The 13,864-nt window shown below is 36.9% G+C and overlaps 4 protein-coding genes across 9 annotated transcripts in view; 2 read left to right on the top strand and 2 right to left on the bottom strand.

The window, feature by feature from the left end:
* Positions 1-13,864, top strand: part of LOC145774829 (uncharacterized) — a 395,287-nt gene that overhangs the window by 105,998 nt on the left and 275,425 nt on the right. The window lies entirely within an intron of this gene.
* LOC145786235 (uncharacterized) overlaps positions 1-13,864 on the top strand; it is a 370,479-nt gene that overhangs the window by 246,022 nt on the left and 110,593 nt on the right. The gene's annotated exons all lie outside the window — the stretch shown is intronic.
* The window catches only part of LOC145766021 (ATP-citrate synthase-like), a 363,348-nt gene that overhangs the window by 331,757 nt on the left and 17,727 nt on the right, over positions 1-13,864 (bottom strand). The window lies entirely within an intron of this gene.
* Positions 8,769-11,702, bottom strand: LOC145777688 (uncharacterized). The gene has a single exon (XM_082589125.1). The coding sequence runs from the start codon at positions 11,700-11,702 to the stop codon at positions 8,769-8,771; it is 2,934 nt and encodes a 977-aa protein (XP_082445251.1).

Here is a 13,864-nt window from a genome sequence, read left to right as displayed (position 1 = left end):
AAAGTCGAAATAAATGTTAAAAATAATGTTAGTTAAAATGAAACCAAGCAAATTTTTTTTTAGAGGAGAGAACCTCCCTCTCGCATGATGAACTTGTGGGTTATTCTTAATACAAAATACTTGAAAAAATTGAAATTAATGTTAAAATAATGTAAGTTAAAAGACTAAGCATACCTCTGGAGTGTAATGAAAATTATTTGTAGGGGCAATGTTTCTGATGGGGAGATGTACGAGGTTGCGGAGAAGTTGTCACAAAACAGAAAGAGGTGGGTTTATTTTAACTTTTGTGAGCCTGTGTTTTTCTGTTTTGAACACGTTTTTTTTTTAATTTTATTTTGAAAAATAGGAGAAATTATATTTAAAAACATTCAATTAGAATTTGTAATCATTTTAAAGTCTAAATTATGTTAGTTAAAAGACTAAGCTTGTGTTTATGATGAAATATTTATTAAATAGTGAACAGAACGAGGAAGCTGTCACAGACATTCAAGTCTTAGAAGAAAGTAATCTGGTGGATATCTTTCAATCCGACTCGCAGCTTGTGGGACTTCAAGAAGACTGGAGGTAAACCTGCAGTATGTTTGACTCACTGTTTTTTTTTAGCCCGTGTCTAATTCATCTTCTTAAAAAAAAAAAAAAATAATAATAACTTCGTCTTACCAGTTTGTATATGATTCCTTCAACGAGAAAGATTTGTTGGGAATTCCATATTTTTTTGTTTTAGTTTCTTTATTTTTTTTTAAGGAAAGTTATCGAGGAATTCGATCTTTCTTGGATTTGGAGCCAAGAGCATCCTATCGAGGATTCAATCAACCTCCAGTCAAATGATCCTACTAACGAGTGGGATATCAGAAGTTGTGAACATCAAGGGTGCGACGCGCAATGTCTCTGCGAACTTTTTAATTCATTTAAGGAGGATGAAACTCTACCTCAATCACCAATTGATTTGTTTAGTGATAAATTTTGGACTGTTAATTAATCGTTTAAATAAATATTATAGCCTCTGTCTTGTGTTCTGCATTATCGAAATATACTACACACAAATTGTCAACAGTTTGTTTTATTGGACTGCACAAGCGAAGAAATTGTAAGCGAAGTTACACAGCAATTAAATCTTTTTCGTTGATCCAAGTGTTGAATTCAGGTGGATAACCCAACCATTTCACTTGTACTTGTTGATTCCTTCCTCGTTTTCGTTCTCCGACAATAGCTTCAATTAGATACTCATCATCATTCTTTATGATTTTTTGAAGTTCTTGAGGGTAAAAACGACCTTGGAGTTCTTCGTTGTTGTAGTCTTTTAGTGTGTAAAGAGTAGGATTTCCAATCAAGCGTTTCGAAACGGTAAAAATTTCTTCAGTAAAGTTAGGCATATAACCTTTCTCAAACAGTTGCTTCACCTTGCTGATGCGAACCTTATCTCCAACCAGAAATTTGGAACCTTTAAGGGATCGTTGCTTTCCATATAGAACCTGCCAAACTTCTTCTTGATTTTCCTTATTAACCGAGGCAGGAGTCCGTTTAATTGAGCGATGATAACTGTGATTGTAGCTCCACAATAAATCATCCAAGATATTAATGTAGGTTAGAGTGTTTTTCGCGGTGAAGTATCGCCACATCTTTGTTTTTAACGTTCTGTTGAATCTTTCTACAATGCTAGCTTTAGTCTCATTTCTTGTTGTGAAAAAATGTATGTTGTTCTCTTTTAGAAAAGCTTGAAATAGACGATTGGTGAATTCTTTCCCTTCATCGGTTTGCAGACTATCGCATTTTCGAACTTGGATGATGTGAGAGAAAGCTTCTACTAGGCTCTTTCCAGTTTTATCTTTCAAAGGAACAGCAAAGGCGTATTTTGAAAGCACATCAATACATGTCAACAAGTATTTATAATCTTTGTTGTATTTTTTCAGCTTTGACAAATCACACAGGTCTGCTTGAAACTGTTGGTTGATGCTTCCAACAATCACTTGCCTTCTCGTGAATTTTCTCTTGATTGGTTTATGTAATGTGTAGGCGTCTTGTCCCATTAACCATTCTTTCACTTTCTTTATAGGTTTTTTTGAACTTTTTTGCAAAGCACTGACGCCACCAAAACTCCCAGGGTTACGGGGGTTGTAGTAAATTTCCTTTAAAGACATGTTTTAATATGGTGACCAAACGAGTTGTTTCAATTTCTGTTCAGTATTTTTTCTCCTTGATCGTCTAGGTGTTGTTTTAGGTTTGGTTTGCTTTTGTTCTCGTCCCAGAGAGCTGCTTGATACAGAAGGGTGCATGTAGTCCCACCGTTCTTTATTTCCAACTAACGTTTGTGGGGTGTTGATTTGTTTTAAAGCGTTTCCAAATTCTCTCCAACCTATTGGTTCAAAATTTTTTCTTTTTCTTAATACATCATTGATTAAATCCTGTACATTTGAACCAGAGAGTAATTTATCGTTTATTTTCACCTCGCCCAACTCATTCCAGCTTATGGTGTCAGAGTTTTTCATTAATTGAAGAAGATCTTGAGCTGATTTTCGTTTTGAATTTGGGACGCTATCCAATATTCTCAGCTCAATCGCTGGGGTGGATGTATGGTTAGGTTTTGGTAATTCTTCTTCAACTCGAATCCGGATAGGTTGATTTTTCTTTTCTTGGTAGGTTAAGTAACGTTGCAAAACTTGCTGATATAATTTTGCTTTTTCATCGTCCGGTAAATCACCGCTTAAGATGGTATTCATTTCCTCGTCTAAATTCGAAAGCATTTTTGAGGTGGGATTGGAGGCAGGGTTGTTCAAAACTCGGGGATCCACCAAAACCATCTTTTTTGCATGCATCATCACTTCCTTGTAAAAAGACTCGTTATAGCAGGAATGACAGCCCCAATAAGTGGGGCAAGGAAACTTCCGAGAAAACCGCCGTTTTGTAAAATTTTCCTTTTTTTAGAGAGTGCAGTGCGTTTGCTTGCAAGAGTTCTCAAGCTGTTTCTATGACGATAGAGTTTTTGCTTCTGGTTTGGTGTGAGAGTCACGTTCCCTTTTAAAATATTGAGAGCGCACTCACAGAAAGTATTTACCAAGTCTTTGTCCGCGCTTTTGATGATTGCCTTTCGTAGACTGGGTTTCGCTTTTGTAAGAACGTGAAACGTTCTAGCGTGACGTCTAACCCTCGCTGACATCATGAGAAAATGAATCGAAAAGTGTTCTCTCGGCTTTTTTTATCACTTTGGAACATAAACAGTTTGATGCTCGCCGGAAAAAATAGACGTTCTTAATCGCATTTTTTCCGGTGTGTCTTGCTTGAGGTCAACAAGTAAATATCCGTGTGGTGGAGCTGTTGCATCACGAAACGCTTCAACCATGAATTTCGACTTTGAAGGATACATCTGGCTTGCTAAATGTCGAATCTGTGTGACATCACGTGGGTTTTTGAAAAGAACTAAGTAATGAGCATTTAAGCTCACAGTCCTATGACCCTTTCCTTTATGAAATAAGTTTTGCACAATGTGGATCACGCTTAAATTTTTATGGTGAGACTTCTTAGTAAAAATTTCAGAAATCGCTTCATCGTGGTTTCCCATCAAATCATCAATGATAAGTAGTGTTCTCTTAGAAGTATCAAGTCCGGACAGATCTGGAAGCCCCTCAACAAACTCCACATTGTTTGTAGTCTGGTATAACGGTTGCCATTCTGAAAAGCACCATATCACTCTGTCTGGGGGAGGGTTGACTAAATGAGATGACTCTTTAATAAATTTGTCTGTAAAGAAGGATTTTCCAGACCCACTTGGACCTGCTATTAAACAACTGAAGGGGTGCTTCCAGCGCGAATCCATTACTATAACTGTCAAAATACCTCATTGCAACACAATATAAATCACATTCGAAAGACTTTTATTTTGCGATCAATATCTTGTCTACAAATAGGACACGTTGTTAAAGCAGAACCACAAGACGTACAACAGCATAAATGAGCACATGGTAAAAATAACGTATCAACATGAGCAGTCAGACAGACACTGCACTCTCCTCTGTCATGAACTGCTTCAATCTCTTCTCTGGGACTCTGTTCTCGGGAATCCGAAAGTCCTGTGATTCTCTGTTGTGGTATGACTTGTCCTCTCATCAAAACCTCCCCAGCTGGAGTGCCCATGTGAATCAAATTCATGATTCTTCGTGTTAGATTAGAGATGTGTGGGTTTCGAATCCGCACTCGCTCTATAGAAGGGGTTTGAGAAACCACTCGGTAAACATATTCAGGACCTTTACAGCATAGCACGTACTCGCATAAAGGAAAGTGCTTTGCATGCTCCTCCCAAGGGTTATCAGTCACAAGCCAATTCTGCAATCCTCCACCGCAATACCAACATTTTGTACGATCGCGATCTCCAGTGTAATATAAACCAGCTTCTGCGAGGGAGAGACAAGAAGGGCTAACGTTATGACTGAACCAAGCTCTTCCACCTCTATAGAATGTTTGCAAGCGATTTGCTACATGTCGCATAGACGGATAGCCGGGTTCTTGACACGCAAATACCCCTCGATTGTCGGTTTCATCGGTGCTCGTCATGATTTTATTTTTCTATGCAGTGATTGCCTTTTATAAACCACTACCACCTTTTTTCTTTCATTTTTTTCAACACTTTATCAAGCGGAATAATCAAACATCACATTTCGATTTTTATCAACCTCCAACACATTATCAAACTCAGCATATACAATAGCATTGATAGAATGGGCAAGGGCTTCAGCAAATTTAACATCCAAACGAAGTGTGCCGTGCTTCACAAGATCAAAGTGACCACCATCACTCAAATCTGGGCTTAAATCAAAAGCAAATAGAGAATAACCCTTGGCATAATCGGAGTAGTCAATACAATTGCCCAAATCTTTAAAAAAAGATCCTGTTCCAGTAAAAAGGGTGCTGTACAAACGAACATACTGTGGTGGGTCAGAGAATTTTGGAGTTAAGGGCTTTGAAGGAATCTGTTCTCCATTCAAATACAACGATAAAAAATTGATATTGAAATGTTCAAAATGAAATGGGTTTTGATCGTAAGCACCATTATAAGCCGTATTTTTAACAAACCCAATCACAACACGTTTCGGCATCTGACCCATGAAAACATTCTCATGCGTTGAACTCATATCTCCACGTGGAATACTAAACGTTTTAGTAACAACACGACGAATAGGATATTTCGCATTTGAAACTTGCAATGCTTTTGTATGTCCTGTGATGACAGCTGGGCTTAAATTCACTTGTCGAATAAAGAGAGATACTTCTTTTATGACAGTTTTAAACTCGGCATCAGCAGCTGCCATCAAATTGAAAGCATGTTTAGAACGAATGAGACGTAATTTCATATTGACACCACTCAGTAAATATCGGTTTTGAAAGAAAACGTCCAAATGAAGTTTTCCCAGCATTTCGACTTGACGGCTAGTGGCAGTCAAACCTTTTCTTTTTGTGAAACCAGTATTGTTCTGATCAAGATCCGACATGTGTGATGGGGTATCTTTACTCCACATTGATGCGGAGAGTTGAGAGTCTTTGGCAGCTGGTCCAAAGCTGAGTAATGTCTCGAGATAAGATCTATAGGGATAAGTGTTGTCTGAAGCTGTAATGAGTTTATCATTGAGATAAAGATCCACTTGAGAAAACATTGAATGCATCCAATAATTTGTACCACCCACAGCCGCCTGTGCGTCTATATTCGTCCCATCTCCTTTAACGATTTGCGCTTTCACAAAAAGCATGGAATTGGACAAATCAAAATAAGTGTTTCCAGAGGAATTCACGGTAAATTCAATAGAACCGCGTTCAGATATGTTGTTTAATGGTTGAAATTCTATCCATTTTCCATCTTCAACGCTGGTTTGCGTCGGATTGACACTGAAAAGATTCAACTCTGACTTCAAGCACTCACAAGACAAAGGATGAACCAACGCCATTTAAGAAAATATATCTCTTGCTTTCCTCTTTGCTTTCTTTGATTTGAATGTCTTTGAGGGTTGCTTGCGCTTTTTATTTGTGTGATTCATCATGGAGTGAAGAAGGCTAGAGCCAGCTTCTCTACTTCTTTTCACCACTGCCTGCTTTGCGTTTTTTCCTTCTAAAACATCTCCTAGAAACTCTGATCCGGAACGGATTGCTTGATGGGCAATGGCTTTTCCTGTCTTTTTCAGGAAGGGCATCACCATTTTTGCAGCTGAAGAGAATATATTTGCAAGACCATGACCCCGCTGAAATTCGGCTCCATGAAACACCGGGAGACCGTTTCCAGCTTGATCAATAAAATATTTTTCATAAGATACTGGATCAGACTGATGCATCATGTTGTTTTCTGAGATGAACAATCACGACAACACGTCCTGGGAGGAATGGCATCTTTTCTCCGGTGTCTGTTCTTAAATCCAATTCTATGATATCAAAACTTTTGTGTTGTAATGGGTAGTACTGCGCTTTTTCATATTGTTTTGATGCATATTCTCCCTATTTTCGATCAAGTGGAATCACACGCAGAAGCGGGGCATAAACACCTCCAACCATGCTTGGTTCAAGCAAATCACAATAAACATACATTGAATAAAAACCCGACTTGAGGTTCACAGGGTTTTCGAGTGTGTGGTTCCCAGGTAAGAGAACATCTCCAGCGATGCCAAGTATGGTGCACAAGCGCGGAGAGAAACGAATGGTGGTTCGTTCCATGATTTCAATTGTGAGTTTTCTTGTTAAATTATCATAATGCGCTTGAAACACGTGAGCTGGTTGGACGCAAAGAGCATCAATATCATCATGCAAAACTCCTCTGTCAATTGTTGACCGATAAATTTGTTGGCTTAACGCATTCAAAACCGAAACAAGCTGTTTAGGATCATAGTGTCCATCAGGGAGAGCGGGGTGAAACTGTTCACCCATGCAATTTATCACCATAGTGCAGGATTTTGCAGAGATGTTGTTGAAGTTGATTGGGAAGTGGATTTCTGATAAACCCATCTCCCATCCCCCCTCCAATCGCACTTGATGGGGAAGCTTTACTTTGAAGTTTGCGAGTGTGTTGTCTGGAAATTCATTCATGGACGCATTCGAAGGGAGAGTAATATACATTTTCACTTGATGACTGGATTCGGTAACAAATAACCTAAGCAAGAGCTGAGCAGGGAAATCCAAAGATCTTTTTGTTCAACACTAGTCGAGAGATTATAAATGCTTGCTATGATGACAGCATACACAATGATAACTTGACAAATGAACACAATTTCGTTGCGTGGAACTTTTTTCCCAAACAGACCCCAAGATCTCTCAGAGGATGGACGCTCACTCTCCTCAGGATTCATTTTCTTTCTGAAGGATGAATGGTCGGGCGTTTGTTTATAAAACATGATTGAACCTTGAAGTGATAAACTTTTTTGCCAGTTCATCGTTCTTTGATAAATCATCAGAGTAGATTTTCAAGATCTCTTTCAACTGATACCCTCTTGCAGATAGCATACCGAACAGCAAAACCTGATGACCGCAAGATGTCGCCATTAAACCTTGCACTGTCTGTTCATTAAACTCGGTTGAGGTTGCGTTTATTCGGAGGAAGAGATAGATTTCTCGATACATTGGATGGAGCCCTAAAGGATCAAAATAAGTCGCCTTGTGGTTTGCATCAGTGAAAATCCCTACCCAATGTGAGCCAGGTTGATCGGACCTGTCAAGATTGATAACACAGAAGCCAGGGTTTTTAAAGTCAACTTCAATCAATTGATCTCTCGCGAAAACTCCTTTAAAGACTGTCCTTGCATATGGATCGGTCTGTAAAACATTTGCCAGTTGCTGAGTATCCATGATTCATTTATGATACTTACTCAAAAAAACACAACAACATTTCTCTTTATTAGCAAAAAAAAAAAAAAAAATGAGGTTAGTCTTTTTTTCCTTTTCACTGTATAAAAAGGGAGGAATAAATGTTGTTTTTTTTAAATGCGATAGTTTGGAAAACATGGAGAAACAAATGCCACCAATCTATGTACCTCAACCGTATGTGCGGGAACCATTCTATGAGGCTGAACAAGACTTAGCTAACGAATCAAAACTTAAACGTGCTACAGCAAAAGTTGTTGACATCGCCAGGACTTTCAATGTGAAGCATGAAATTGGATTCAACCCTCACTTAAGACGAGCTTCATTATCTGTTCGCGTTGGAAGAAAAGCGTTTCATCCTGAACAACTATGCAAAGTCGCGAAAAAGCTAATTGTGAAACAACCGTTTTTTGCTTTCCCCTCCACAAAGAACATCTTACAGATTTTATACTGGAGCAAAGAGGAAGATTTAAATTATTGTCCTCATAGCGAGCATATCCAGCGTGTGAAAGAGGAGCTCCTACCTCAACAAATTGATTTGAACTTTACCAGTGGAAAAGTCTACGCGCCAGCTGCCTATCTCTCTTATATTATCGACGGGAAAGTCAATGTGAAGGTTTATCATGAAGCGTATCCCTTACCAACTCCAGAAGATCGACACCAATTGCAAGAAATTTTGAAATATTTAAAAGTGCTAAAGGATCAATCACCAAGCGCTTTTCGACCTCAAAAACGAATCAAATTAGATTCTATTCTGTGATTGTTTTGTATGATTTGTCAATAAAACATGATTAAAACTGTACTGTCTTGTTTCTTTTGTCAGTCAGCACATAAGTTTTATTAAACAACAAGATTTCCAGTAAAAACAAAGCAAAAAAAAAATAAAACACAGTAAGAAATAAATAAGTCGTAAAGCACATACACAAAGAAACATACACAAATTATATAGATAACGGTAAAGTAGTGACATCATCAGAACAAACGACACGTTTCGCATAAAAATACGCCAATCCTTTTTTAGTTTGATGATACGTGTAAATTTTGTTGTCTCTGACACGAAAGGAAACATTAACCCCTTGGCCACTTTCATGTGTACTCAATACATTTAGATAGGAATTTTTGTCAAATTTGTTTTTTGTTGTACTTAAACCTTTAGAGACTTGCTTGTCCGCAGCACCAAAGCAATAATATGTTTTAGAACACAAGCCCACAAAACCTGTCCCGGCCCATTCTTCCTTAAACAAACCAGGAGTACGCTTATCAAATTTTTGTTGGGCAATACAACATTCCTGGGGAACAAATTCACTGCCATTACACTTCAATGAAACGAAATCTGCGCGATGTACAGGACAGGCAATAGATGGAAACCAAAGATGATAACAACTAAAAAACTCAAAACGCTTTTCGGGCTTCACGACTTGTTCCAATGATGAAGCAGATAAAGCGAAATACAACGAGTCAGTGTCCATTTCGAGACACTGAAAATCACTCCGATCAACAAATTGATCTAAAAAATCATAATAAAACTCTAGCATTCTGAGTTTGGCATAACCGTAGACAAAAAATCCAATTTGGAGGGGGAGGTCAAACTTGATGGATTTTTTAAAACTTTCTACTTCAAACAGATTTTCATGGACAGGGTTTAAATGGTGAAAAAAGGATTTATTAATTTCTTTTGCCACTGTGTCACTATCACAAAACTTAATTTTCTTATGTTTTTGTTTGTTGGTGATTGTTTTACCATAAGCCGAGTTTCCCCATAACTTAAATGTATCAGCCAAGATTTTCTTGTCAGGATTAGAATCACCTCTTCGCCTTGCATCCGATACCTGGTCTGCAAATTTTTGAAAGCATTTGTTTGGTTGGAATTGAATGACTTCGTAGATCTTTTTAACAACAAGGCCATGTTCTAAATACCATTTTACCAAGGGTGTGATCAACAAAATTTTCGAACCAAAATAACTTGAAATGAGCATGCGTCTTGGCTTGGATAAAATTTGATTTTTTTCTGCAAACTCTTGCATGAATTCACCTATGTCTCCTCTAGAAACTTCAACGTTTTTAAAAATAGGGCAAAATTCAGAAAAATGTTTTTTTAGATTGTCAGGAGTCTCAATATCACATAAAACAAGACCGAATAATGTCCCATCTAAAATGGAAGAAAGAAATGTGTCCTGAGTCATATTGTACATCGGTTTAAGCACATTCAGAGTTTTCAAAAATTGTTTCACACTGCACACTTTTTTTTGCTCAAGCCACTCACATTCATACATTTGCACAACACGATAACCTAGCTCCTGCAAATATTTACAATTTTTTTCTGTATTTTCCCTGAGTTGTTCCATCGAAAGTCCATTACAAGAATTTGTGTCCTTCATTAACCCAGTAGAACGATCGATGTTAAGCCGACACGAGTGTCCATGCCAAAAGCATCCCTGGAATTGATACACGGTTTGAGATTCTTTACAGAATCCATCCACAAAGAGTTTTCCAACTTTGATTTCCCCACCATTAAAATCATGCTGAATATGGCAACCTTCTTGAAAAGATACAAATTCCAACCATTCCATGGCAAGGTAGCCATATTTATGAGAGCAAGTGGGTTTAAAATTCTCAGCCTCCTTATAGCGGATGAATCGACCTGTAGGAGCTGGTTGAGCTATCGATCCCAAGTAAAGCGCGTTCGCATCCAGACCAAGAACACTTTGGCATAACTTAGCATTGTCACCGAATTCATGCTCTCGAAGTCGCGTGACACCTTTCTCATGGTAACGATGAAAAATAATAGAAGGACCACCAACAATATTACTCTTGAACAGTTCATGGAGATCTTTGTTCTTTTCATCTATTAAGGAAAAATTGACACCACGATCGAGAGTAGAAAATAGATACTTCAGAGTTAACCCGGGAACAGAAAGTCCATCTTTAAAGAGATCTAAAGATTTTGATTTGTAAAATTGAAAGCACTTTTCAATGGCAATTAAAAACGGAACAACATCTAAATTATTATAATACACTAAAAAATCTTTCATAGTTTTCATTTCTTTTTCTTTCCAAGTTTTTTGACATAGTGAATAGTCTTCATCCGATATATTACAACCTTTCAGGTGACTGTAAAAACATTCGTGCTCTGGAAGAAACGTCTGATTTAACTGTGACAAGTCTGTTAACCACTCGTAGGGAAAAAAAAACTTGGTTTGCTCCACGCCATAAGCTTTAATAAACTTGTCATAAGAAAATCCAGGCGCAATATAATTCATTATGTCAAGAAATTTAAAATTTTCCGTTTTAATGCACATGTAATTGTTGTTTCTCTTTACGACAAACTCAATGTCTTTCTGGATCTGGCTAAAAAATTCTCTCTTCACCAAATTCAAATCGTAGCGGCCACTATTGAACCCAATAACTGGCATTTCTTTTAAGTACGAGTGAAAACGTGATGTTAATTCTTTGAAAGGTTTGTTTTTTGGGTCTTTTTCCTCTGTTGAGCAACGGGATTCAAGTTCTTCAAACACATATTTAAATTTTTCAAGAAGAATCTGATATGCAGCAGTTGAAATTTCACCTAAATAGTCTAACTTTTTTCTCACAAGATCGTTCACATTACCTTCATCCACAAAACACACAGGATTTTCAAACCCACATACATTACTGCACACACTCACGGAACAAGCTTTATGTTCCGCTTCCCAATGAATCGTGTCAGAATTGTTTGGTAATTGATCTTTTGAAAAAAGGCACTCGAAATCATACGTAGCCCTATAGGGAAAATAACGTTGATTTTTAGGAACAATTATATTAACATCCTCCAAACGTTCAAAAATGGTTTTAGGAATGTTGTACACCCCACCTACAAATTTGTTTTTGACATTCATGTCGCATGTTTTCGCATGTCTCTCACATGAGGACCCACGACCCCAAATTGTTTGACACTTTGGACACACAAATGTTTTGGAGTACAGCGATAAATTGCAAATATAACTAAAATGGTTATCATACAAGTTTAAATGCATAGTTTCAGAAAAGCGATTGGGACTTCGTTGAACTAAAGAAGCAACAATTTGTTCTTTTTTTTCTAACTTGTATACGGAAATATTGATTTGAAATAATTTTTCGATTTTATCTAAATCAAATAATGACACACCTGAAAATTGAATCGGATCAACATTAAATTTCGAACAGAAAACATGAAACTTTTCTTTTGCTACTTTTTCTAAGTTATGAGGTAAACAACCAGCTTGCAAGGCCAAGCAACGAAACAGACACAAGTGATCAGTATAAGTTTGATTACTTTGTTGACTTGTTACAAGTGCATTTAAACCAAAATTGTTTAAAATAAAATCAGGTAATGCTAGCGAATGACCAATGGGATGATTTGGTAACTTGTTAACATAAAAGCAAACATTTGTGACATTAACAACAGTCCAACTTGAATCAGGGCGTTGAAGTCGTGCAAATTCCAAAATATCTTGATGTATTACGTTTTCTAAAAAATCATCGAAATCATGCGAGTTTGAAATTAAAGGAGAAATTTGAAGAACACGGTCTGCTCCGTGGGACGGGTGAAAAAACCTCAGACCCCCATGAACACGGTGACGTAAAATAAACCCGAAACTATAATTAATTTTAAAAGCAGAGTTTTGTGATTGAAATATGACCCGTCGGAATTCGTCTCTTCGAGATAGCAAATCATTATTATTTAATGCAAAATTAAACCGATCTTGCACTCTTTGATGGATGATGTGTTTGGCGTGGATGCTTCCTGAATGTCGCCTCAAAAACTGTCTGTAATACAAACCCTCTTGAAAATGTTTGACAAAAAAAAAATTAACAACTAGGTCAAGTGAAGCATAGTGTTGGATAGATTAAAATTTAACAACAACTCACTGAATATCCTGTTCTGCAGGAGGTTGTTCAGCACCATTTCGATTTTCCACATTCTGCGACCATTGTATATCTCTAAAAAAAAATAATTTTGACTATAATTTTGACCAACATGTTGCTATTTTGTTAAAAAAAATCATCACGCAAATCAGTGAAAGAAAAGTTTTTTTTTTTTTTTCAATGTCTACTAAAACACTTATCTTTTTTTTTTCAAGATAACCAGACCATAAAAAACAGAAAATGTTTTAAAGTCTCCCCAAACGTTTGAAATGCTATTTAACCAGTAATATGTTACTTTTTGTTCAAAAAACATTGACAAAGATAATATGTTTCCAATCAACTTACCCCCATAAATCAGGGTTTTTCAAGTCTTGTTCGACTTCGTACTGTGCTTTCCAGTCAATGTCTCTACAAAGGAAAGTAAAGTTTCAAAAAAAAATCCCTGTTTTGTAATCATTTTAACTAACTCCAAACTAAACAGTTTAGAAATAATTTTGCTTTGAATATGTTCATTTTGTAACACTTTTAATTTACATTCTCAATTTTAAATGAGATCTCATTGCAGAATTCTTACCCCCATAAGTTTGGATTCATTAATTCCTCAATTTCATTCTCTCTGGGGACCTTTTCCCTTTCATTGTTATTGCCTTCGACCACTCTGAAATTGTAATCAGTCAGATAACTAAAATTAAACAATTACGTGATTCCCTTCACCCACTCTCAAATTGTAATCAGTCAGACAACTAAAATTAACAATTTTACAATTATGTGAACAATCAAACTCACTTGTGAAACCTCCGCTCATGCCGATTTCTTGACACTACTTGCGAAAACGTCCTTTCACAAAACCTACAAGCATAACGAATGTTTCTATGTTTTTTCATATGCAACCATCTCCCAGTCTTTGACTTGAATTGGGCATTACAGATTTCACAATTATACATTTTGCTATGTTTTTTTTCTTATCAACCTGAAAAAATATTCAGCTCATAATCGAAATAGGAGACATAACTTTCTGCTAGTTCAAACATAAATCTCATAAATTTTCGTAAGAACTCTGACTAATCTGCAGTAAAAGCTCGTCTTGAAATATTTCACTTCTTTCAAGGCACCCAAACAGCCGGCATGAAATCTACTCGCTTTTTATAGAACT

Source organism: Aplidium turbinatum, chromosome 1, assembly GCF_918807975.1.
Source record: "Aplidium turbinatum chromosome 1, kaAplTurb1.1, whole genome shotgun sequence".
Lineage (NCBI taxonomy): Eukaryota > Metazoa > Chordata > Ascidiacea > Aplousobranchia > Polyclinidae > Aplidium > Aplidium turbinatum.
Note: the sequence above shows the minus strand (reverse complement) of the source record. Positions and strands in the feature narration are given on the sequence as shown.

Coding starts and splice junctions, on each gene's coding strand:
- LOC145777688 (XM_082589125.1), bottom strand. CDS start 11,702: ATGAATGTCAAAAACAAATTTGTAGGTGGGGTGTACAACATTCCTAAA.